The following is a 27,097-nucleotide window of genomic DNA, read 5'->3' as shown; positions in this document are numbered from 1 at the left end:
CATTTATTGCCTCAAATTTCAAAATATATGCAAAAATTCCACAATTTTTATATATTTCGCACCGCATCTCCAAAACCGTTAATTTTTTCTGAATATTTTCTTTTGGAAAAATATTCCCTGGAATGTAACACACAACTCCTCAGAACATGTCATTGTTGTAAAATGCCTCTATGCCGCTGTTTTCAGTACATTTTTCAACGACGATTTAATAAAAATGTCAATAATGTTGTGAAATCCGAAATGCGAGAATAAACTGTTGGTGTGAACTGTGTTTGAAATACGTGTTGTAAAAGATATGATGCAACATACCGCTTAAACAACATGAAGTAAGCATTTTAGAGTTTCATAATGTTCTAAAGAATTGTTGAGAACTGGATTTGGAAGATATTTGCAAAAGGTTACTTGGTTTAACTCCCAGTAGTTTAGCCGATACTGACCAGAATTTCAGCGATTATGTAAAATTTTCTATATTTTATAGATTTTGATGTCCTAGATGGATTTTTTTATGTGGTTTTTTCAAAAGATAACTTCTACTAGTTTAGGGCTACAATATTGCTACAGACAGCAAGGCCAAATTCCTATTCGTTTCTGAGATAAAGGCCTGATAAATGGAAAAAAGTGTAGATTTAGCCTGGTTTAGATGAGGCCATAAAATTCGAACTGGATCTGAAAGGACAAAGCCCTACTAGGGTTTTTGTAGTCTAAATATGTACTTTCAAAAAATGCATACTAGAAGTTGTTTGCATTTTCAGTGTTGCATAGTGTTATTAGCGAATGAATTGACGATAGCTTTTACGATAATGGCGAAAATCATTTTGTGTGGAGTTTCTTGATTTTCTGTTATGTACCTTTTTATACCATCCACCATAATATAGAGGGTATAATTGAATTTATCATTCCGTTTGTAACACATCGGATACCCTATAATATATATCGTCACCATAAATGCCCGAAGTCGTATCTCCAAAAAAATCAAAATTAGTTTTTTTATTGAATCTAATACATAAGTCTAAAATACATGATCTTGAAAAATTTCAATCTTCTACGTTAAAGAATAACGATCATATTCAAGAAGAGGCATTTCGGAAAATGTGATAACATTGCAGATTTTGTTGTTATGACGGATCCCAAAACCAAACGTTTCCGCGGTTTTGGTTTCATTACTTATTCCCATTCGTATATGATTGATAATATCCCATATACTCGCCTTCATAAGATTAATATTCCATAAATCAGTTTTTCATTTTATATCGTTTTTTGTATCTCCTGTATAATTATTATTTTGTTAGTTAAGACTTTTGGCATTTATGGTGACGATATATATTCTTGATCAGGGTAAAATTCTAAGTCGACATAACCATGTCCATCTGTCCGTCTGTCTGTTGAAATCAAGATACACATCACATTTTTTAAGATAGAGCTTTGTAATTTGGTATAGAAGTTTATATGTATGTATGTATTACTTCAGGATGTTTCGTATTGCAAATGGGCTTTCTCGGTCCACGTTTTGATATAGCCCCCATAGAACGGTACCACCCGATTTTCGGTATTTTGAAGGTTTTATCCTCGTTGTCACACCGCAATGGCTGAAATTTGGTACTTAGTCTTCATCGGGGGTATACAACTTTCCCCCAGAAATTTGTCGGTATAGGTCCACGCCTTCATGTAGCCCCCATAGAACGTACCTCCCGATTTTCAGTGTTTTGAAGGTTGTGGCCTGAATACTCCTCAGAAATGGCTGAAATTTGGTATTTAGTCTTCGTTGGGGGTATATAACATTCCTCCAGAAATGAGTCTGTTAAGTTCTACGCCTTAGTATAGCCCCCATAGAACGGTACCTCCCTATTTCCGGTATTTTGAAGGCTGTGGCCTCAATATTCCACAAAAATGGCTGAAATTTGGTATTTGGTCTTCATTTGGGGTATTCAACTTTCCATATGAAATTTGTCGGTATAGGCCCACGCCTTCATATATAAAGCTTTCTCCCAGAAATTTGTCGGTATAGGTCCACGCTTTAATATAGCCCCCATAGAACGGTACCTCCCGATTTCCGATTTCGAAGTCTGGAAAATGGGCAGGGTGGTCCCACTCGGCAAGGATGCCAGCAAAAGTGAATCGTACAGGCCGATTTCGCTTTTGTCGCCCGTAGCAAAGACCCTTGAGGCCTTAGTCCTCCCCAGTATCAGAAATAGCTATCAAGTTGCCAATCATCAGCATGGATTCCGTAAGCAGCACAGCACGACAACTGCGCTGCACGCCATTACCACATATGTATATGTATTTGTCAAGGACTCAACCAGAGACGGCCGTGCGATAGAACAGTGATGGTGGCGCTTGACATATCAAAAGCCTTTGATACAGTCAGGCACTCCACGCTGTTTAAGGACATCGAGCAGACAACCCTCCGGTCAAGCTTGAAACGTTGGATAGTCAATAATATGTGTGGACGCCAGTCGTACGTGGAATTCAGGAACAAGAAGTCCATACCCCGTAGAGTGAAACAGTGAGTTCCCCAAAGTGGGGTGATATCTCCGGAACTGTTTAACCTCTACTTCTCCTGTATTCCGCCCCCTCCAGAGATCGTAACTTATGCGGATGATTTCACGATCCTGGCGTCGGGTACCTATCCTGATGACATCTGTGAGAGACTGAACAACTATTTAACCGATCTTACCACCTTTTTCCATTCGAGGAATATGCAGATTTCCGCCACAAAATCAACAGCCACTCTGTTCACCACATGGACAGCGCAGTTTGGAAGAGAATTGAATATCGTGGTCGACGGTAGCAGAATTCCGATCACAAACTGCCCCAAATTTTAGGGGTCACATTCGACATTACTTTCAATATGTGCGTGCACGCCACATCCATCTGCGACAAACTGAAAAGTAGGAACAAGGTCCTCAAGTCAAGTCTGTGATAATCTATGCGGCGCCAGTTTGGTCCCTGAATTTATGTGATACGCAGTGGGATAATATTCAAATTTGTCAGAACGCCGCCCTGAGAACAGCAACAGGGTGCCTCCTCAAGTCTTCAGTGGACCATCTACATGAGGAGGCAAAGATTCTTTCAGTAAAGCAACACAATGAGATGCTTGGGTGTTACCGTAAGAGCCATCCCAATCAGCAACTGCTGGCTAGGCTCGACACATTCAGGCATATCAGGAAGGATATTCATGCTCTAGATGGGGAGGTCCAACAACATAGGAGTGTATATTATACACTTTCACACGGACAAAATGTGCCTCATCGAAATAATGGTTTTATACCCCAAGTATGTTTGGACGAAATGTGTTTCAGACAATTTGGAGTCGATTTAGCAATGTCCGTCCGTCTGTCTGGCTGGCTGGTGCGCACGATAACTCTCGAACGGATGAACCGATTTGGTCCAAAATTGGGCTTTCGCAATATTTTGTCCAAACTTAGTTTAAGTTCGAAGATGGGTTATATCAGTCCACTCCTTCCTGTACCTCCCCCACAAAAGTTCGAAAATGTTCGGAAAATTTGTGCGCACGATAACTCTTGAAGGGAGTAAACGATTTGGTCCAACGTTTGCACATCGTGAAACTTCTACCAAACTTAGATGAGGTTCCAATATGGACTCAATCGGTCCACGTCTTCGGGTACCTCCCGCACAAATTTTCGGAAAAGTTCAGTTTAGGTCCTGCTCTCGAATCGTTTTGATTTTTGTTGCAGCATCTTGTATTCAGGGCCCAAATACGGCGGTACAAGTTTCATCAGGGCAAAACCCCACTTCCTGAGAAAATAGCCTGAAAGGTTCAAAAAACTCCTATGACACCGTGTTAGTGGTTGGAGCGCAAGATAACTCTCGAACGGATCTGCCGATTCGATCCAAAATTTGGCCCTCATAATATTTTGTCCAAACTTAGTTTAACTTCTTAAATTGCGCATATCGGTCCTCTCCTTAGGATACCTTCCTCACAAAGGTTCAACATTTGTGTCCAAGTGCAGTTTAGGGTCTGTTCGGATATACTTTTGAAATGAATACCGATGATGTACAGCCATATATATATGGACAAGTCCATGCTTCCTGGCATACTGGCCCAACAGGTGTACGATAACCCACTGAAATGACAAGTGGGCGCGATATCCATCGAAAAGATATGACTCTCAAAATAATATCCAATTCCGTAATGCACTACGTAGGTCCATTCTCTCCTCCGCAAAACTTTTGTATTTTAATCCTAATCCACATTTTTGTCGGCAAGTTCAAATGTCCAAAAAGTGCCACGAAATTCTGAAAGGACACTAAATACATTTGATCTGTCCGTAGATGAAAGTTCCAATTCACATAGGCTGAGGGTATATTTCTGTCGGCAAAGCCGACTGATACTTTTTTACTTGTTTAATGGTAAGTGTCAAAAGAAAAAAGCGTCGAAAATGAGTTCCACATACACATTTTTCCAAAATGTACGGGAACGGAAAAATGGCAGAAATGTCATAAAAACTGGAACAAATGTCAAAGTCGGCGTGTCAGCCAATCCGAAGCCGGCAAACATGTTGCACATTTTTGCTCGTCCAAATTTGTCGTGTAAAAAGGTTCTAAAGAGAAAGCTATTTAGCGCCATTTTTGTTCAAAGAGAAGTGAACAGTTTGCAACTTTTTTGGTATACGGGGAACGCATTTTGGGTCAAAATGTGCCAAATGTGTTAAACGTGTAACAACCTGTTAGTTCTGGAACGAACATGGCTTCGTTCCGGTAGTTCTGCCATGGGAACGAAGCTAATAACTCTCAATACTTAATAAGGGTACTCACTACCAAATTGGATTGTCAATATTAGTGGTAGTATGCGTATTTTTTAAACAGTCGATAAATAAATAATTTTCGACATTCATTGTGAACAAATTAAAAATAAAACAAGAGAGGGCTGTAGTCGAATGGGGCCGACCATGTGATACGTAGGCCGAATGGGTCTTCCAAAAATACAAATATAAGATGCATATGTGTTTAAAATTTTACAAATTTTCACACAAAAGTTTTGGTCCATCTAACAGGCTGAATATGGTCTGATCATCATGTTAAATTGCAACTCAAACATTACTTTGCGAAATATCATGACGATTGGTCCATAATTGCGGCCTGCACTGATTACAACTTTGAATGGACGAACGGACACACATCTCAAAATCGCTTTATCTCGTCCGGATATGAATTTTTGTAAACCACACTGGGGGTCTACGATGAATATTACGCGGTGTTACATAAATCTTCGGAGAAAGAAACCTATAAACCTTTCCATAAGGTGAGTAGTCCATTTTATGTTAAAATATAGTATTAAGTTTATTAAAATAAAAAAAAACAATGTGAACTTAATCACTACCATCATCCGAATCAGAATGACCATGTTGATCATCATCATCGCCTGCATTTTTGAGGCGGGCAATTAATTCCTTTGCCGGATTGAAAATGCCATTGGTTTGCTGAGAACAAATGAAACAACGCTGAGACTTTTTATAATGTTCCAAAGCACACTTTTCACAAAAGTAATGTTTACATCTGCAATGGAAAATAAAGAATTTCTATTGAAAATCATAACTAAATCTCGATTTTTATACTTACTTTGTCACCACAGGATTAACAAAACTCTGGCGGCATATAAAACACTTAAACGGCAGTGTTTCTTCATCGGAATGTATTTCATATTTGGTATCATCATCATCTGATTCACATTCACCTTTCTGCTGGGCAGCATGATCTAATTCCAATTGCCAACCGGCCTTGTAATCACTACGATCATGTAAAAATTTACAACTGTCACCAAAACCACAATAGCCTGTTTCTTTGTAATCTTTACAAATATCCGGTTGATAATCCCAACGTACAGTTGCTCTCAAATGTGCTGGAGCTCTTATCGGACCTTTACGTACCATACCAGAGCTGGCATTGCCTGCAGCAGTATCTTTTTTCTTATAATATTGAGCATAATTATTAAGGCCACGATAGATTTTATCATCTTCCTTTCCCTCTAATTCTTCATTGACTTTAATTGCCTTTTCGTGTATTGCCTGAGCATCACGATCTCGTTCGGTATCAATTTCTACCACTGAAGTGGCCCCTTGATCCTGGGGACCACTTGGCATTGCCGTGCGTTTGGATTTATACGTAACCAAGACACCTTTATCATCATCGCTGTCATCACTGCTACTAGAAGAGTCCTTAGTGGTCCGTTCTTTCTTGGATTTGATGTGTTTTGTACTTTGAAAATTAGGATTAGCTCGTTTACGTCTTTGTTCCAATCGAACAACAGCTGAGGTTTGTTGTTCCTCATCATCACTACCGGCATCTGAAAGGTTATATTGGTTATATTTGTTGGATATTAGATTGGCTAGAGAGGTGTTGTCGGTGTCGGTATTTCTCTTACCTGACTCATTACTTGATTCCTGCTTTCTCCGTAATGTTGGTTTCTTAATATTGCGTTTCTTGAAAGTAAAGCTTGTAGTACTTGGTGCTTCTTCTGACATTTTCGGGAAAATTAAAAAAAGAAATATTTTAAGGTTTTTGCCACAAAACGTTTGTTTACAAACGTTGTTTGGGTGTTCTTTCACAGCTGTTCTCAATGTAGAGTTGCCAATTCTTGTAGTCATAGAGTCAATTGAAGACGTAACGTATGTGTCACTGAAGCCATGGTATAAGTAAAGAGGTAGATTTAAATGAAAAAAATCTATAGAACCCTTGTTTTTCTTGAATTCCTAAAGCTTCAAAATATCTTTGTTCCTTTACTTTTTTAATGGTAAGGGTGGTAAAAGAGAAAAGTGTCAAAATTGCTCTCTCATGGACATTTTTACCAGAAAAGTAAAGGAACGGAAAAATGGTAGATCTGGCAGCAATGTCAAAAAGAAACATAAAAAATCAATTTTATTTCACAGTTTCTAATTTAGTTTTGTCAGCGTTCGACTTTTTCTCCTTTTTTTCGTCCATTTTCTTTTTTATTGTGAAATAATCGTCAAACAAAAGTCGAAAAATCAGTTCTGCCATTTTTTACCTGCAGAAATTTTGCTGGTAGCCTGTGGTAGAAGAGAAAGTTATTTTCGCTCTCTCTCCAATCTCGCTCTCTTAAAAATTGCTTCCGGTTTTGCCACTTTTCGGGGTTAAGGAACGCTTTGCAGGTTAAAAATGGTAACAAATGGTAACCTCAGGTAAGTAAAGGAACACAGCTAATAAAAGAAACAAGTGGTTTTGTTTATAATGCATTTTTTGAGCATTTTATAAAAAACGCGAAAAATGAATGAAGAGTCAAGTTTTTTGTGAATATGATAAACGGATTGTTTCAATGCATATCTCACCATTTTCTTTTATACAAATGGTCTAAAAACAATTTTAAAAATCATTGAATTTGATTGTTTTTAAACTTGTTTGGCATATTATTAAAACACCACACATACATACACAGTTTGTTTATATTTGGTCTGTTCCTTTACTTTTAAAAATGGTAACAGTGGCAGAAAATGGTAAAAGTGGTAAACTGCTATCATATAAATTGTTTGCTATTAAAAGTAAGGGAACACTTTACAGGTTAAAAATGGTAAGAAATGGTAACCTCAGGCACGTAAAGGAACAGAGCAATTGTTTTGAAGTTTTAGGAGTACTCGAATGAAAAAATTTAAATTGACATAAAGCTTTGGCTAACCTTTCTTATTAAACCATGACTGAAGCCGAAAACTCATCTGCTTCATTTCTGGTAGAAGAATAAAGAACGGCCGAGACAAATTCGAACTAGTTTGCCCTTTTTTATTCTTTTATCAGAAGCAAACAAGTTAAGGCCTGCGTACATAAGCTGCTCTGCCTGATTGCCTTGCTTTCCCGCTTCATTTTTGACATAATAAAAGAATAAAGAAGGCCGAGGAAATTTCGAACTGGGTTGCCCTTTTCTTTTTTATTCTTTTATCAGAAGTAAGCAAGGCAATCAGGCAAGGCAGCTTATGTACGCAGGCCTTTAAGCAGGCGAGGCCGGTAATGTACCCAGGCCTTTATTTATTCTTTTACTAGAGCGAAGAAAGCAAGCAACGAGCTGATGGAGTTTGGGCCATAAAGGCCATATCAGATAAAAGACTAAATACCAAGTTCGACCTAATAAAAACATTTCAGAATCACATTTGAATTAGGCAGAACTGGGTCTTTAGTCATTTACCAGATATGACATAAGCAAGAATGCCATGCTTCTAATGTGTCGAGGCTTTAAGGAGGAGTTATTAGCCATATGTAACTAGGCGTTTACACCAGACAGTTTGTCTTCAAATACAACTCAGATTTACTAAAGGCCTGGGTACATAAGCTACCTCGCCTGCTTACCTTGCTTGCTTCTGATAAAAGAATAAAAAAGAAAATGGCAATCTAGTTCGAATTTGCTTGGCCTTCTTTTATTCTTTTATTTTTATTATGTCAGAATTGAAGCAGGAAAGCAAGGCAATCAGGCATGGTAGAACAAATATAAGGTAAAGTTAATACTACAACAAATACAACTCGAACAACAACCACAAAGGAATTTGTTTTTGTTTGTAACGTTACTGCCAGTTGTATTTGTAAACAAAACAAGGAAATGTCTATAAATTATTGGAATTTAAAAAACTAATAATTTTTCACATTTGGTTCAATATTTTGGAAAACATGAATGAAAATTCGTTACATTTTCAATTTTTATGTTTCCACATCATTCCACTAAATGCATAAATTCTCGCAGAAAGTAGAATTCTTGCAGAAAAGTTTGGGGTCGCTGGAAATTCATAGAAAAAGGAGAAGCTGTTTCAATGTTTTGTTTTAGAAATCAAAGAAGCACATGTTTATTAGGGCTTTAATTTTTTAAATTTTAACAAAATACCTCACATATTAACAAACGTTGTATCGCCTCTACAAGCGGGGATTTACTGCGCGGCTTATCGTTCGAACTTGGAGGAGGTTACATATCATTGATATGAAGAAGTCTTTCTGGGAAATGTTTTTTTTCCGAATGATATATTTTTTTTCTCAAAAAATATATGTCCCTAATGTACATCGAAATAGAAATAAATGTATAAAATGTCATATGAAATTTGACACTAACGTTACAACCCAGTTCAGTCAGCTGTGTATTGCTGCTACCTTTTCTTATTCTACCATGGCAATCAGGCGAGGCAGCTTATGTACCCAGGCATTACCACATACATAAATTTGTCGGCTGTCTTCCATCTGTCCATAATTTTTACAACAGTTTTTGCAGTTGTCTGGAAGCCCACATCACATAAGCAAGTTTTGGGTTTTTGACAACCAATACATGTTCTCAACTGTTCTGTCATGTGTAAACGCAGGGTTAGAGATATACATATGTATATTTTTTGGGAGCAAAATATCATTCAGAATAAAAACTATTTCCATAAGAGGCAGGGTAAGATAGTAGGTACTGCCCCTCTATGCACGAAATGTTTTGTTTCCTTTGCCTGTTCGCTGCCGAACTAGTTCATCTTGCTAGTGGGCCATTACTCTCCCTTCTCAATGCATCTGACTCTTGACTCAAGAGTCTTGAGTAGTGTCACGGAAAACCTCATGTGAAAGACCGTTCAAGCTGTCATTAGTGTACGTTACGTTTTTGCAAAGAAATTAGCCATATTGCTATTATTTTAGTTGGTAACTCTAAATTCCGGCAGGTCATTTGTAGTGGTGCCTTGTCTTATCGGCAAAGTTCAGAATACAACTGCTGAATTTGGTGTGTTTTTTCTGGAATTGTGTGGATATATAAGCTTTGGAACAACAAAAATGTCCCTCGAATTGGTATCGAGCAGCAAATGCTTTGAAGGCGAACAACGGATCTACAGTCACAACTCAACTGTGTTGGGTTGTGAAATGAAATTCTCCGTATTTGTGCCACCTTGCATGTTAGAGGAGAAAAAAGAATGTCCCGTCCTGTATTACCTTTCCGGCCTGACTTGTACTCATGAGAATTTCATTCATAAATCCGGTTTCCAGCAACATGCAGCCAAAGAAGGTATTTTGGTTGTGAATCCTGATACATCTCCCCGCAATGTGAACATTCCCGGCGAAGACGATGCCTATGATTTCGGTTCGGGAGCTGGTTTTTATGTAAATGCCACCAAGGAACCATGGTCGAAGAATTATTTGATGTATTCTTACGTTACTGAAGAATTGGTGGATTTGGTGAATAAAAATTTTGCCGTGGTGCCAAATAAAAAAGGTATTTTTGGCCACAGCATGGGAGGTCACGGTGCATTGATTTGTGCCCTTAAAAATCCTGGTCTATATCAGTCGGTGTCGGCCTTTGCCCCAATTTGTAATCCCATTGAATGTCCATGGGGCCAAAAAGCTCTCAAGGGTTATTTGGGTGACGATAAAGAGTTGTGGAAACAATACGATGCCACACATTTGGCCCAATCTTATTCCGGAACACCTTTAGAACTTTTAATTGATCAAGGAAGTGATGATAATTTCCTCAAGCAAAAGCAATTGTTACCCGATAATCTGTTGAGTGCTTGTGCCGGAAATGATCATTTACAAGTCATCTACAAACAACGTGAAGGATATGACCACAGCTATTATTATATTGCTACCTTTGTTGGTGAACATATTGCCTACCATGCCAAGTTTCTGAAGAATTAAGCAGGTGACGAGGAGCGTGTGTGTGTTGGAAATAATAGTTTTTGTTTATTTTTTTATGTAATGCAATAAAACAAAAGAAGGAAAATCCATATTAAGATTTTTTTTCTAAAACTTTGTGAATATCATTACAATAGTTACTTCATAGATTTTATAAACATCATATATATTTTATATTAAATATATTACTGTGGTCGAATCTAAACAGGAATTAAAAGAAAAATATTTATATTTTTAGTTCACTCTGGTGTTTTTAAGGGGTTTGGTTTAAATCTGCAAAAGCTGATGTGTTGCTGTTTCAACATTCATTTCCTGATAGGTTGGCTGTTCCATGCTATTATCTATTTGTTGTGAGGTCATATTCGCTTTTATACCCTTCCTTTCATGGGTCAGCTTGTGAGTGCGTAATTTGTAGGCTTGTTGGAATCCTTTGCCGCAAATGTCACATCTGAAAACAAAAAAGGTGAGATAAAATATAGTTAGAGCCTTAACAACAAATGTTCTGTTATGGCCACCAAACATAGTATATTTCTCAAGGACCAATAAAGGACTCCTTCAAAGAAATTTTTCCTATTTAACATCATTTACTTACACAAATGGTTTCTCTCCAGTATGTATCATTTTATGGAATTTCAAAGTATTTGTATATGTAAATGATTTTCCGCAGACATCACAGACATAGGGCCGTTCATTGGTGTGAATACTAGAAAAAAAGTAAAATAAAATTAAAAAAATTTAAAAAATTCGTATGAAAATGACTTAATTTTGCTGCAACTTACCGATGATGTTTATTTCTGGTTGACAAATCAGCAAAGGCCGCAGGACAATAACTACATTTGTATGGACGATTACCGGTATGAGTATTCATATGTCGGGCCAATTGTTGTGTCTGTGCGAAAGCATAACCGCAAATTCTGAAGAAGAAAATATTAATTAAAACCATTCCGCCATTAAAAGAAAAAAACATTACTTACTCGCATTCATGGGGTTTGATACCCTTGTGTAATTTAATATGTTCCGTCAATCTGCCTTGGGAAGGATATTTGTTACCACAAAAATCACAAATATAAGCTTGGTCTTTTGATTTTGCGCCACGACCGGAATTGCGTTTACGTTTTGTGGACTGATGACCGGTTGGTTTTGCGGCCAGTTGACTGGTTGAGGGTTTTACAACGGTACGTTTCATCACAACTCGACTGCGTGCTGGTTTACGATTTTCAGCTGGTAGATAGTCGTCATTATCCGATGAGGGTAATTCAAGATCTTCTTCCAATTCTAAATATTCAATATGATCTTGACTGCCAGCAAGACTCTAACAGATAAAGAAAGGTAAGTATAATGGCTTATAACATTCACAAGTGCAAACATTTCAAATAGTAGAGGATTTTACGTATAACGATCTTGAAGAAACCAATGACTAGTGTCAAAATAAATACATCCATATAATTTCTTTAGCGACAATTTACGAGGGACGTCTATTTTTGTAGCCAAGGAGAAAGTTTTAAATTCCGTCATGGAGCCGTCTACTTATTGGAGACTTTAGTTTCCCCCGCATGGTGCCGTTAAAGGAAATTTGTTCTGAAAGAACTTTCAAAAGTTTCTTATTTTAGTGGTCTGTCTACTCACATCAGTTTCAAATGCTTCATCTGCCAGTTGGAAAACTTCTTTCTCCTCCTCTTCTGTCATGGGCTCATAAATTTCCACAAAATCGTCATCCTCTTCTTCTTGTATCTGGACTGAATATTCTTCTTTAACAGGTACTGCTGATGATGACGATGCTGCTGTCGTTCTATGATCTATTGTTGTTTCTTGTTCCAATTTTATTAGGACATCATCTCCATTGGCATCTTCCAAGACATAACCTTCTTCGGTAAATGCCACTGTATTTGGTAACGAATCATTGGTTTCCTCATCATCTGCAGCATTACAATCGATTTCATCTTTTTGTTCGATTTCCTCTACCTCAACGGGAGCTATGAATTTGCTTAATTGTCTGTGGGACCTTTGACAACTTTGACGAAATTTATAAGCCACCTGCAGATATTTATAGCAGATTTTACAAATTTTATCCGGATAATGATCGAATTGTTTTATCTAGAAAGAGAAAATATGGAAATACATGATTGTGGGCACTTTGGAGGAATTTTGTTTGTGTATGGCACTCACGGGCACCCCTCCGCATTCTAATATCATACGCGTCAAATCTTTCTCCGCATTTTTATCGAATATTGTTTGCATCTCATCTTTGGGTTGTTTGAGGCAAATTCGACAAACCAACCATTTTTGATTTAATCCAGATTTCATGTTTTGAGCTCCGATGCAACTGCTATTGAGTGTTAGTATTGATTTATATTCTTAATATTCACAAAATATGGAAATGTTTTCAATTAATTTTTTCCCCATGGATTTTTTTACACAGAGACAGAGGTGGAAGCGAGTCGACTTTCAGTCGGCGGCGCGTCGCCGCCGATCATTTTTTAGGGGTTTAGCCGCCGCCGACTACATCGGCTCAAATCGGCTAAAAATGCGCAGCTGTCAATTCGAGCGAGGATGGCGCGCGCCGAAATTTTTTAGTGAATTAATTATTTTTTTTATTTATTATTGTCTTTTTAGGACGAAGGCCGTTATTTATGAAAGTTTTTAATTAATTAATTGGATTAATCGAGCTAACATGGCCTAAAGAGTTTTGCATTGAAAAATGAATTCTAGCGAAATACCACACACTCAACCATTACGCTACGATCGTTTCGCCAGGTGGTTTAAGCCAGGCTTATCAGGCGTATTTGAATGCTAATGGCTAGAAGACAAAGGCTGATTTTGATAACTTCTATTTATACAAACATTTTTACAAATTTGTTATTATGAAGTATTTATTGAAGTCTTTTTCTTTATCAAGTCATCCTAGTGTCTTGTCTAGGAATCATTTTCTCAATACATACACATATACAATCGAAGGGGGGTTTCCTTCATGAATTGTAATGCCTTCAGTTTTTGAAGTTTTGGATATCATGTCGACTAATTTTTTGTTGGCTACGAAAAATAATCTTGCAAAAAATGCAATGAATCCAGTACGCTTACATATAACCGGATTTATTAAACACATTGCGTTTCAAATATCATTTCCATATGTCAAAAAATCGCGGTAAAAAAGGTTCACCCGGCAAGAAGCTATAATATTGGCCTGTTCCTGTACATTATAAAGTGGTAAAAGTTGTATAATTCCCAAAAGTGGTAAAGCGGTTTCTACACGGTATGTTTTATGCAAATAGACTGCCACTTTTTTAAAAAAAAATCTTATAACACTTGTGAGGATCAGTTCCAACTCGGTTTCTTATATAAAACAGAATGATATGAAGTTTTAATACATTAACAACTTTTTTATACCCTCCACCAAGGTCTACAGAAGATTGGTCATTCAGAATACGGAGCAAGTTGAATGTACTCACTATGCTAAAAAAATTGGTTTAATTGTAATTCTTTAATTAGCCGGCCTTCGGCCGACATTTTAAGACTTTATCCTTTGGACAGGTGCAAACCTAGAGCAAGGGAGCAACATTTTTTTATTTTTAAATGTTTGTCTTATTAGGTGGCATTTTTTACAAGGGAACTTTTGGAAATTCAAAGGCCCCTATCTCGGGAAGTATGGATTTCCGCAACAAATGTTTTATATATTTGTGATCAGGTTAGTTTTTTTACATTTTTGCTGGTGTGGGCCCACAGAGTAAATGGCGTAAGGAAAATCTCCAATATTGCATGTATTAGCGAATATATAACGATGAAAAATTTCATGTCATATGACATTTACATGTAGTGTAAACTACCCCTTAGAACTATGCGTGTTGCGTATAAAAATACAAAAACAAAATACATGTAATTCAATTGAAATACATGTATTTTGTTTTTGTATTTTTATACGCAACACACATAGTTCTAAGTTTTGGCCTTCTAAAAAATAGCAGTATTTCGATATTTGAGGTTCCAAGAGGTAAGAAAATTAGAGTATGTATATATTTGATTTTTAACAAATTGCGCCGAAATTCAGTCGCCGCCGACAAAAATACGAATTGCGCGCCGCCGCCGTCCTTGCAAGTGATGAGCCGCCGCCGCCGAAAAAATCAATTCGCTTCGTTGTCTGCACAGAGAAAAAAGCGAAAATCTATGACGCCTGTTCTGGTATTGTTGTTGCTTTACTGTCAATAATGGAGTGGCCATATTGTTTTCTTCGTGTTAACTTGATAACATGCGTGTTATCGTTAATCGACACAATTCGATTAATGGGGCTTCTAGCTGGGTACACATTACCCTGCGTTTACAAAAGACAGGACAGTTGACTTCATATATTGATTGTCAAAAACACAAAACTTGCCTCAGTGACGTAGGCGTCCAGACAACTGCAAAAACAGTTGTAAAATTATGAATGAAAATCATAGATTTCTTTTTGTTTTCCTTTCACACATTTAGTTTTTGTACATATTCTTTTGTTTTCAACACATTTAAATTATCATCTCACTTCTTTTTTCACAAAATGTCAACATTTTGTTAACCCTACTGTCTATGAAAAAATGATGGACAGCTGAGAGACAAACGACAAATGTATGTATGTGTTAGTAAATCAGAGTTGTATTTGAAGACAAACTGTCTGGTGTAAACGCCTAGTTAGAGCTGGCAAAAAATCGATGGCACTATCGATAATATCGATTGTTATTTAAAAATTCAATATCGATAGATAGTTTTACCTATCGATATTATCGGAATAAAAACCCCTAACCTGCAATTCTTTGAAATAAATAGAAATTTCGCTACTTTTCGGTTATGTGTGTGAGAAAGTAAGCCCGTAGTCACACGTACACATTTTTCGGTAAAGTAAAATGCTTTTTTTTATTTTTTTATAAAATAAAAGCAATTGTTTATTCTCCCTCACATTTGTGTGAACTACTTGTGCAAAATTTCAAGAAAATCATTGACATTTCTGCCATTTTCATTTCCAAATTAATGGTGATGACAACTTAACGATAATATCGATAGCAATCGATATTTTAAAACATTATATCGAAAATATCTAATGTTGGGAATATCGATGGTTTGCCAGCTCTAGTACACATTGTCAGTTTTGAATGACGATTTTTCGAAAATATCGATTGCTTAAGTTTTGTTGGGTTTTACGAAGCGGTCACACTATCATTCATGTTGGACGCCAAGCCGTCAGTCAAATTGTAAAATTTGCTAATAATAATAAATGTAAATGCTTTTCGTTAAATTTTGCACAAGTAGATCACAGAAATGTAAAGGAGAGTAAACAATTGCTTTTATTTTATAAGAATATTAAAAAAATACATTTTACTTTTCCGAAAAATGTGTACGTGTGACTACGGACTTACTTTCTCACACACACAAAACCGAAAAACAGCGAAATTTCTATTTATTTCAATGAATTTTAGGTTGGGGGTTTTTGTTCCGAAAATATTGATAGGCAAAACTATCTATCGATATTTAATTTTAAAAAACAATCGATAGTGCCATTGATTTTTTGCCAGCTCTAGCTTCTACACTAGAGCTGGCAAACCATCGATATTCCCAACATTAAGCATAGTACACACGGTCCAACAAAACTGACAGTCATCGAGGTCTATTTCGTTAATATCAAAGTCTAGCTGAATAATTATGCTTGGTTTACATTTACGAAATCCATTCGATTTCAACTGTCAAATCCATAGGTTAAACGTCAAATGAAATCCAGATGAGATTTCATTTGACGTTTGTGCTATGGAATTGACAGTTGAAATCCACTCGATTTCAACTGTCAAATCCATAGGATAAACGTCAAATGAAATCCAGATGAGATTTCATTTGACGTTTGAGCTATGGAATTGACAGTTGAAATCGAGTGGATTTCGTAAATGTAAACTTAGCATTAGCATTACTTTCCTAATCACTAGATTATTCCTTAAAGTCCAATTTACATATGCACATTAAATGATTTCGTTTTACGAAATCCTAGAATCAAATGAAGTGTATTTACATCTGTTTTTTGCGTCATTTGCTTACACACACAATAGCACATACACACTTATACAATAACACAAACACACGCACACAATATATTTATTCAGAGAAATAGGAATTTCACAACACAAATTTGTATCAAATAACTTAAATTAATTCTAAAAACAAAAAAACATAATTTTTATTTATTTATTTATTTCTTCACTTGTAACACAGAAGCCTTCTTGGCCTAATAAATGTATTACATATGGTCTGTTCCAGTACTGCAAGAATCTACTAATTTTTACTATTTTTTCCGATAACATAAAGGAAAAAATGTTATCGTAGTAAAAAATAGTAGCATCTTGCAGGTTCTGGAACAGAGCAATAGCTTTGTAATATTCCTGATAATTCAAATAATTCCATGATATTGGCTCCCCAGCCTTATTTACTTTAAATATAGGATAAATTATTAAAAGAAAGTTACATTGTCCATTAGCAACATACATATGTAGTAGCCTAAAACATAAGAATTGTGCGTTTCCATGCACAAAACTTACAAATCATTCATGATACATTTACATATGTAACTTAAATAACTGCATAGGGGTAGTTTACACTATAGCTTTGTTCCTTTACTTTTTTAATGGTAAGCGTGGTAAAAGAGAAAAGTGTCAAAATTGTTCAAAATTGCTCTCTCATGAACATTTTTACCAGAAAAGTAAAGGAACGGAAAAATGGTAGATCCGGCAGCAATGTCAGAAAAAAACATAAAAAATCAATTTTCGTCTTTTATTTTACAGTTTTTAATTTAGTGTTGTCAGTGTTCGACTTTTTCTTCGGTTTTTCGTCCATTTTGTCCATTTTGTGAAATAAATCCTGTTCGATAAATTCGCAAGTAAAAAGTATTTGCGAGTTCTTGCAACTACTTGCAAGTACTTCTCATTTCTCTTTTACTGAACAAATTTGTTATCGAACAGCATTTTATAAAAGTTTGTACAAATTTGTACAAACTTTTGAGTTATTGTACAGACCTATAATCGTCAAACAAAAGTCGACAAATCAGTTCTGCCATTTTCTACCTGCAGAAATTTTGCTGGTAGCCTGTGGTAGAAGAGAAAGCCATTTTCGCTCTCCCTCCCCTCTCACTCTCTTAAAAATTGCTTCCAGTTTTGCCACTTTTCGTGGTTAATGAACGCTTTGCAGGTTAAAATGGTAACCTCAGGTAAGTAAAGGAACACAGCTTATATGTAAACGTCATATGACATGAAATTTTCCATCGTTAAATATTCACTAATATGTGGAATATTGGAGATTTTCCTTACGTCATTTATTCTGTGCGTCCACCCCAACAAAAATATAATAAAATTACGTCTCCACATTGCCTCCGTGGGTAGATATGGAATCATGGTTTAATAAGAAAGGTTAGCCAAAGCTTTATGTCAATTTAAATTTTTTCATTCGAGTATTCCTAAAACTTCAAAACAATATACACAAATTTTGTATGTGTGTGTGGAGTTTGAATAATATGTCAAACAATTTTAAAAACAATCGAATTCAATGATTTATAAAATTATTTTTGGAACATTTGCATGGAAATAATTCTTCAGGTTATCATTGAAACAAACATTTTATCATATCTACAACTTGATTATGCGGAGAAACATTGGTCCTTCATTCATTTTTCGCGATTTTTATAAAATGCTCAAAATTGGTGTTGTAAACAAACCCACTTGTTGCTTAATTTTGAAGTTTTAGGAATTCAGGAAAAACAAGGGTTCTATAGATTTTTTCATTTAAATCTACCTCTTTACTTATACCATGTATGGAATGTTTTTATTTCGTGTCATATGACATTGATAGATGGTGTAAACTACATCATAGCGTTACTGGTAAGGAAAAAGAGCAATGGTTAGACTAATCTTCTCCTCTCCGACAAATGATACAAATGATCACGAAGTTTTAACCGAAATGCATTATTCGAATGTGAAAATAAACGCAAAACCATGGTATAAGTAAAGAGGTAGATTTAAATAAAAAACAATCTATAGAACCCTTGTTTTTCCTGAATTCCTAAAACGTCAAAATTAGTAAACACAAAAACATCAAGTGGGTTTGTTTACAATACCATTTTTAGCATTTTATAAAAAACGCGAAAAATGAATGCAGTGTCAAGGTTTCTCCACATAATCGAGTTGTGGATATGATAAAATGTTTGTTTCAATGCAAAGCTGATGAATTTCTTTCATACAAATGTTCTAAAAACAAATTTAAAATCATTGAATTCGATTGTTTTTAAAATTGTTCGGCATATTATTCAAACAGCACACACACATACACAGATTGTGCATATTGTTTTGACGTTTTAGGACAGACGAAAGAAAAAATTTAAATTGGCAGAAAGCTTTAGCTAACCTTTCTTATTAAACCATGCGCAAAACTAAAGGGAGGTAGTTCCAACATCTTGCAACGCGCACAACATATGAATCTTCAAACACGGAGTTATGAATTAGAGGGATGGTGATCTGTGGGTTTCTACTTGAAAAGAATGTAAATAATGTACACAACGATCTAGGTGCACCCGTTTTAATAAACTAAAACTATGTTTACACTTACGAAATCCACTCGATTTCAACTGTCAATTCCATTGCTCAAACGTCAAATGAAATCCAATCGATTTCAGATGAGTTTTCATTTGACGTATACACAAAGGAATTGACAGATGAAATCGAGTGGATTTCGTAAATGTAAACATAGTATATGTTCACGATTATTAACATTATAAACAAACCTAGCAATCATGGTAGAATAAGAAAAGGTAGCAGCAATACACAGCTGACTGAACTGGGTTGTAACGTTAGTGCCAAATTTCAAATGACATTTTATACATTTATTTCTATTTCGATGTACATTAGGGACATATATTTTTTGAGAAAAAAAATATATCATTCGGAAAAAACCATTTCCCAGAAAGTCTTCTTCATATCAATGATATGTAACCTCCTCCAAATTCGAACGATAAGCCGCGCAGTAAATCCCCGCTTGTAGAGGCGATACAACGTTTGTTAATATGTGAGGTGTTTTATTAAAATTTAAAAAAATAAAGCCCTAATAAACATGTGCTTCTTTGATTTCTAAAACAAAACATTGAAACAGCTTCTCCTTTTTCTATGAATTTTCAGCGACCCCAAACTTTTCTGTGAAGAATACTACTTTCTGCGAGAATTTATGCATTTAGTGGAATGATGTGGAAACATACAAATTGAAAATGTAACGAATTTTCATTCATGTTTTCCAAAATATTCAACCAAATGTGAAAAATTATTAGTTTTTTAAATTCCAATAATTTATAGACATTTCCTTGTTTTGTTTACAAATACAACTGGCAGTAACGTTACAAACAAAAACAAATTCCTTTGTGGTTGTTGTTCGAGTTGTATTTGTTGTAGTATTAACTTTACCTTGTATTTGTTCTACCATGCCTAGCAATCGTATTCATAATAGTAGTTTAGTAAAATTACCTACTGATGTTCCAGATATAACTTCTAAAGCATATAATATATGCGGCATCATCAGTGCATATGCAAGTTTCGTCCTAACCCATTGAGGCAAATAAATACTAGTGGAGTACAATTTACGCAAAATCAAATAGATTCTTCTGTGCATACCGTCAATATGGAATCCAAAATCTAACCTATTGTCCAAAATAACTCCCAAACACCTATGTTTATCCACAACATCAACTCTTGAACCCTCAATAGAAATGTCAATATCTTGAACGTGAGAACCAAACATCATAATTTTCGTTTTCAGCGGGTTAATTTGTAACGAGTTAGATCGAGTCCATCTTATTATGTCATCTAAACAACAGTTCATTGTACTCTCCAAGTAACCGATACAATTAGTTTGAGCCTTAAATAGCAACAGCACATCATCAGCAAATACAAAACAATGAACAAATATTAAGATCAATACATTCAGAGAGGTCATTTAGGTAAAGAATAAAAAGTAAGGGACCTAAGATCGACCCTTGTGGTACCCCTGAAGATAGTGAGACAGTCCTAGATCTATCTCCGTTCATCTCAACATACTGGGTTCTTCCACTAACATACGACATTATCATACATTTCTGTGAACAACTTTTGCATAATTTCAAGAAAATCATTGACATTTCCACCATTTTCATCTCCAAATTAATGGCGATGACAACTTAACGATAATATCGACTGTCACTTTTTTTGGCCCATATGTAATTCCTTCTGCACTACAAAATTTTATTTTTCATTCGTTTTCTGTTGTTTTCTTTATTTATTCAGCGTACAAACGAAACAGCTGTTTACCTTTGGTTGTACAGACGAGAATAGAGCGCGTTCTATTTGAAAAATATACATATGTATGCACATAACACTTTAATGCATTGAAATTTCTGTATAGTTCACACCATGTGTACAAAATTCAGATTTGTAAAAAGTGACAGTTGGTATGCACAATGCATGGCACAATTACCCAGGTAGTGGCATCGTAAAATTTCGAATATGTTATGTCAAAACTTTCTTTATGTTGTTGGGGAAATTACAACAAAAATAATTTTTTTATAAAGGGATTTGACTTTTCATATTCGATCAGCTGGTGTGATACCACTACCTGGTAGTTCTGCCATGGCACAATGTATGTAGAACATGGTACAATAATACAGGTAGCATTATCAAGCCAGCTGATGGTAACATAATGTGTCAATTGCATTGAATTGATGTCAAAATTTGACGTCTTATGTTACCAACAATTGCCGATGCAGCTACCTGTGTATTTGTACCATGATGTAGAACCCATACCGTGTAGAACACCCTTTATTATGCCAAAAAACTGTACGTCCTATTAAAGCTAGCTGTATTTTGAATAAACTTCCTCCATGGTACAAATACACAGGTAGCCGCATCGGCAATTGTTGGCAACATAAGATGTCAAAATTTGACATCAATTCAATGCAATTGACACATTATGTTACCATCAGCTGGCATGATAATGCTACCTGTATTATTGTACCATGACTTCCTCAAACTGAATTGCCAATTTTAAATTACATACAAGTAAAATTTACTGAGTGCAAGTTGGTGATTGTCAACGAAAAGTAAAATGGATCATAAAAAAGAAATAATTAAAAAAGTAATGTTAAGACGTAGACGGTTGGCGGTATCCACAATTATGGAAGCAACATCTTTTGACAAAAACAAAGTACAAATATTGAACGTGATGTTGAATGAGTTGCAACTTCTGTGTCAAATAAAAATGTCACTTTCACCAAATCATCTATCACCGTCAAAAGAACCCGGTCAAGATGCTAATTCAAAAGAACTTTACAAATATGTGATAAAGCGACTGGTTGATGTAGTTCATCAAATGGAAACCACCACCAAGAAACTAATACAAATTGAAGAGGAAAAGAAAGATATTTTGAAGAATTTTATCGATGGTGACATTAAAATCCAGGAGGCCTTAATGGAATTTGTAAAGAAAATGTTATATTAAAATTTTTTATTGAAAGTAATGTTTCTGTATTTCCTTACAGATGACAGAAAAACATCAATGAAATTTTAGAAATGGGAGTAACAACTAAGTAGAGAAGGTAATAATGTTAACACTAAATATACCCACATTTGTCACGATTCCGTCTCTTATTGCCACAAGTTGACCTCAGACACTGTGTCGTAATTATTTGTGTATTTCACTCGTAAAGTTAAAAAAAAAATTGCACTTCATCTCAAGACGTATCAGTCGAGGTCTGTACCAGAACAACATCGTCCCACGTTTGGCAATTAATCTATTATCTAGTCTATTAAGAAACTTTGATTTACAAAGTATCTGTGTGGACGCCAGTTCAGCTGCAAAAAATCTGAACTCGATAGAGTGAAACAGTGTTTACTCTTGGAAGGGGTTATATATCCACTACTGTTCAAACTCTACAATTCCTGTAGGCTGCATTGGTTCGTCACAATTATGAAAGCTTAAAAACCAATTTGGTGGAACTTACAGCTTATTTCACGCGATTCCTGTTCAAATGCTATTAACGAGGATATCGGAAATGAAAACGACAGTATGTTGTTAAATATGTGGTAGAACGGTTCCGAACACTAACTACCCCATGATTCTCAGAGTGCAGTGCACAATATGTTTAAATCCTCGTTGCGCATTCCACAGCTATCAACGAGAAGCTGAGCAGTATGAACAACTTTATCAAGTCCTTAACCGGTAGCGCTAAGGGAATCTTAATTGCCTTTTATTGGCCTGTACACAGGAGGCCAGAATAGTTTATTCTCGGCATTGACACCACTTATTGCTGCAGAAGAGCATAATCTGCCTAGACAAACCATCAGTAGCAAAAGTTTGATAATGATTGCCAACATCTGCTCAGAATTACAGGAACCACCAACACGGTATACCTTCTCAACTGCTAATTAAACCTACTTAAGCAGGACCAGAACCAGAATAAAAAAGTATACTGCTACAGCAACAGTATCCCACGTCTCCATAAATACCAGTCGACGACTTAACCAGGTATACATACCCCAAATTTACTATGTCAGCAGTTTATACTACTTAACTAGGACCGGAACCAGATTACACGAAAACATACTGCTACAACAGCAGTTCCCGACATCTACATATGGAAATGTATGCCAAACCTTACGAAGAGACGTTGGAGATGCCTTGCAGATAACTCTAACTTGTTTGTGCAAGGCGGACTGGCTAGAATTGAAAAAATTCTAATGTGTTGTATAGAACATTTCCCTTCTTAGTCCATATTAACATTAGGCAATTTTCCTTGTAAGATTGTAGATGAAAGAGGGCGTTGAGAGGCAAAGGGTTACCATATGCCTCACCTCTCTCTCCTTCAAACTGACAATTGCCGCAAGGAAAATTGCCTAATATAAATATGGACTTACAGCTCAAAATTGATAGTTAGGCTAAGGGGTCGATCATGGATAGCAACCCAACCTACAGCAAATTTAGTAATATAATTGTCTATTTCTGCATTAAAATTTACACTTTTTAACAATTAAATTAATAGCAGAAGGTTCAAAACACTGATATTGATTGAATTTGACAAACATTTCCGTCTTTATACTAATTTTAATTGCATGATTTTCTCTTCTGGCAACTACAGTTGAGTTGCTATCCATAATCGATCCCTAAATTCCGTATCGTCAGTTGCTTTGTGTTGTTTAAACTTCGTCAAAATATTTCACTTGCACACTCATACATTGTTCCCTGAAAATACAACTAAATGCATCAGAAATAAAAATGATAAATGTTTGGTTTTTTCCTGCGTTAAAAATGCGACATTTTGACGTTTTGAAACACGTAGCTTCGCAGTTTTTAAGTGCTACTGCTGCGTTAAGAAACATAATACTTCATACATTTGCAGTCATTTGCCAAGCAAGTGACGATACGGAAGTCAGACTCATATATTTCTTGTACTGTTTATTAATCTAGAACCCGGTTAAGGAGTAAACCAACACAATAGTGTACCAAGTAGAACTCGTAAGATAAATTCAAATTTAATGGTATATTTTTCGTTTGGTTGTAATTTAAATCTAGACATTAAAACCTAATTAAATCTATTAATAGTATTATGAGAATTGAGTTTAATCTTCAATGTATTAAGAAATAAAATATAAACTATACACATTAAACATATTACCACTTCAATAAGATAGAACTTTGAAATACAAATGCATGTATTTTGTATATCGCTTAGGTACGTAGACGTATTCCATTATTATTTTTCTATTCATATTCCTTCATTTCAACTTCGTAATCATCGTTATCTTCGTCATCGCCAACCAGTATTATTTTTCGCTTATGGCATTGTTCATGTGCATTTTTGTGGTGCAGCTGAGAGAATGCTCGATTGCAGTAGGCACATCTGCGAAACAAAATGTTGTTAAGGGGTTCCATGTGGATTTTAATAAAATAAAAAATATACCTATGTGGTTTCTCTCCAGTGTGGACCATCATATGGACTTTCAAAACATTTGAATAAGCAAAAGATTTGGGACAGAGTGAGCATTTGTATGGCCGTTCATTGGTGTGAATTCTGGAAACAAAAGCAAGAGTTAAGAAAAGAAGTCAATGTGTGTATTGGAAGTTTTATTTTTTACACCCACCTTTCATGTTTAATTTTTGTTGAAGGATCACCAAAACTGGCATCACAATATTTACATTTATATGGTCGATTGCCAGTATGAGAATTCATGTGCCTTGATAGCTGTGGTGTGGTAGAAAAACGTTTACCACATATCCTATGAGATCAAAAGGCAAACAGTTATACTAAGCAAAATAATTTCCTTCATACTTCTTTGTCAATACTTACTCGCATTCATGCGGCTTAACTTTCTTGTGTATTTTGATGTGCAAAACATATTTTGCCTTATCCTGATAAACATTTTCGCAAAAACTACAACGATAAATTCCGCCCTCCTCGGGCTGAATATCATCATTTTGACTGGCTTTCGTCCTCTTTCGTTTGGTGGCCGTTCTCACAGTTTTTGTTGTTTGTTCGTCCTCGCTGTTTTTGTTTTGTACCATAGTATGTAAACTGTAAGATTGTTGTTCTTTGGAACCTTCAAAATATTCAATGTGTACATTATCATCTAAAGAATATGAATTGGAATTTTCGGTTAAGAAATCGTTTTGACTATTTTCATTTAATTGTTCATAAACAAATCGCTCTTCATCATCTTCATCTTCCGGTCGCTCTTCTTCTCTTTCCTCTTCTTGTGCTTCGTTATCTTCCAAATGATCCTGGATGTCATCAATCTCATCTTTCATTATAGTTATAATGGTTCCCTTGTCATCACCTTCTTCAATGTCATGAGTGTTTGTGTTGATTATTATGCATTCCTGATCCTGCTGTTGACTCAAAACTTCTCCGACCTCCTCTTGCTTAAGAGGATTTATAAATTGTTTCAATTGTTCATTGGATTGTTCACACAGATCCCGAAACTTGCATGCTGCCCTTAATAACAACACGCAACGGCTACATATTTTACTTGGTAAATTGTTTTGTTGATAAATCTGTAAGAAAAACAACTTTAGTATTACTTTCCCCTATCAAGTGAGGTTCCATTCTCTGGATATTTATTAATACCTTTATGCCACCGTATTGTTGTATTTTCTCTGGCAAACTGCCCAAATCGTTGATCTTCTCATCACCTTCAAATATAGCAAATAATTCATGCTTTCCATTCTTTAAACAAATTCGACATATTTGCCAGCGATTATTTACACAGGACATGTTACAAAAACAAAAGAAATGTTTGTTTATATTTTCAAAACCAAAAACTCCTGTAAATTTTATTTTATGTAGTTGGTGATGCTACGAAAACTGTTTGCCAAACACATGTTGCCACTCTAGTATAGTGTTGCCAGTCGTATCTCAGTGTTGTGTTAATATAAAGCGTCGGCGTTTGTCGCTGGGCGTTTTTATGTCGATGGTCAGACTAGCAAGGTTTCTTGAAACCAATTTCGGTAAAGTTTCTTTTCAAGTTTCGTTAGTGTCCACACACGTTAACGTGAAATTTAAGATTTTTGCGTGTCCTCTTTATTTTACCATTCGCGTTTGTTGTGTTTCTCATACCTTAAGGTCGAAAGACTGGGCATAAGAGAATTGAAATAAATTAAATTAATTAAAAAAAAACAGACATAAATAAACCAAAAAACAACATAAAATAATTAACATTAATAATTAAATTAATGTTAATAGTTCAATTTTCACTATTTCATTAATTAAATGTTTTTATTAAATCTTTTTATGTTTGTTTTGTTGTTAACGTTTGCTTGAGAAAATAAAAATGAAAGAAAATGGAAGAAAAAATCTTGCAACGAAAAACAAGAAGAGGCAACATAACAAACACAGAAAACCATGTACATGGGTTTCACTACTTCATACCCCTCGCCTATAAACTTGACGTCGCCATGTTGAAATCGTGCTAGTCTGACCATCGACTATAGAGAGAGACACAGAAATGGAATTGTTTAATGTTTTAATAAAATGCGTAATTTATGTTGTCAATTCCATTAAATATCGATCAAATAACTAATGTATATGATCAAACCACTTGTTTCAGATGTCAGTGTATATAAGGTTTAAAATTTTTGCATATGAATTTCCCAAAAATATGGAAATGAAAAGACGTAAGGTGCGGTAAACACCAATAACGGTACGTTTACATACAAGTGGATTTAGGGCTTTTAAGGCCTAGGTACATAAGCTGCCTCGCCCGCTTGCTTCTGACAAAAGAATAAAAAAGTAAAGGGCAACCTAGTTCGAAATTGGCTCGGCCTTTTTTATTCTTTTATTTTTGTTAGTCAATAGTCACATGCGCAAAATTTGCTGTAAAGAAAATTGAGTTTTTGGGAGCGGAGAGGAAAGAGCCCCTCTGTACTGGTTCGTCCCCGCTCCCACCCAAAAACTCAATTTTCTTTACCGCAAATTTTGCGCGTGTGACTACTG

General features: G+C 35.5%; 4 protein-coding genes across 4 annotated transcripts; 2 read left to right on the top strand and 2 right to left on the bottom strand.

Moving 5' to 3' along the window:
* Positions 1 to 5,275: 5,275 nt before the first annotated feature.
* Positions 5,276 to 6,560, bottom strand: mdlc (RING finger protein mdlc). The gene is made up of 3 exons (XM_073973543.1): positions 6,383 to 6,560; positions 5,581 to 6,304; positions 5,276 to 5,517 (listed from the first exon to the last, which is right to left on the bottom strand). Exons 1-3 carry the CDS (start codon positions 6,480 to 6,482, stop codon positions 5,331 to 5,333), a joined length of 1,011 nt encoding a protein of 336 aa, XP_073829644.1. The 5' UTR covers positions 6,483 to 6,560; the 3' UTR covers positions 5,276 to 5,330.
* Positions 6,561 to 9,570: 3,010 nt separating this feature from the next.
* Positions 9,571 to 10,839, top strand: LOC141397403 (S-formylglutathione hydrolase). Its single transcript, XM_073973552.1, has one exon. The coding sequence runs from the start codon at positions 9,748 to 9,750 to the stop codon at positions 10,603 to 10,605; it is 858 nt and encodes a 285-aa protein (XP_073829653.1). The 5' UTR covers positions 9,571 to 9,747; the 3' UTR covers positions 10,606 to 10,839.
* On the bottom strand, positions 10,748 to 25,977 carry idc (identity crisis). Its single transcript, XM_073981320.1, has 12 exons — positions 25,733 to 25,977; positions 24,956 to 25,659; positions 24,750 to 24,884; positions 24,569 to 24,679; positions 24,371 to 24,508; positions 14,965 to 14,993; positions 12,769 to 12,956; positions 12,229 to 12,696; positions 11,577 to 11,914; positions 11,382 to 11,516; positions 11,195 to 11,305; positions 10,748 to 11,050 (listed from the first exon to the last, which is right to left on the bottom strand). The coding sequence occupies exons 1-12, from the start codon at positions 25,877 to 25,879 to the stop codon at positions 10,870 to 10,872; spliced, it is 2,685 nt and encodes an 894-aa protein (XP_073837421.1). The 5' UTR covers positions 25,880 to 25,977; the 3' UTR covers positions 10,748 to 10,869.
* On the top strand, positions 21,645 to 24,275 carry LOC141397413 (uncharacterized). The gene is made up of 2 exons (XM_073973564.1): positions 21,645 to 22,089; positions 22,151 to 24,275. The coding sequence occupies exons 1-2, from the start codon at positions 21,718 to 21,720 to the stop codon at positions 22,169 to 22,171; spliced, it is 393 nt and encodes a 130-aa protein (XP_073829665.1). The 5' UTR covers positions 21,645 to 21,717; the 3' UTR covers positions 22,172 to 24,275.
* Positions 25,978 to 27,097: the final 1,120 nt, after the last annotated feature.

The sequence above is a fragment of the Musca autumnalis genome, unplaced genomic scaffold, assembly GCF_047663935.1.
Source record: "Musca autumnalis isolate F117 unplaced genomic scaffold, ASM4766393v1 scaffold_1, whole genome shotgun sequence".
In the NCBI taxonomy this organism is placed as follows: Eukaryota; Metazoa; Arthropoda; class Insecta; order Diptera; family Muscidae; genus Musca; species Musca autumnalis.
The sequence above is the reverse complement of the archived record's forward strand: the minus strand, read 5'-3'. Positions and strand labels throughout refer to the sequence as shown.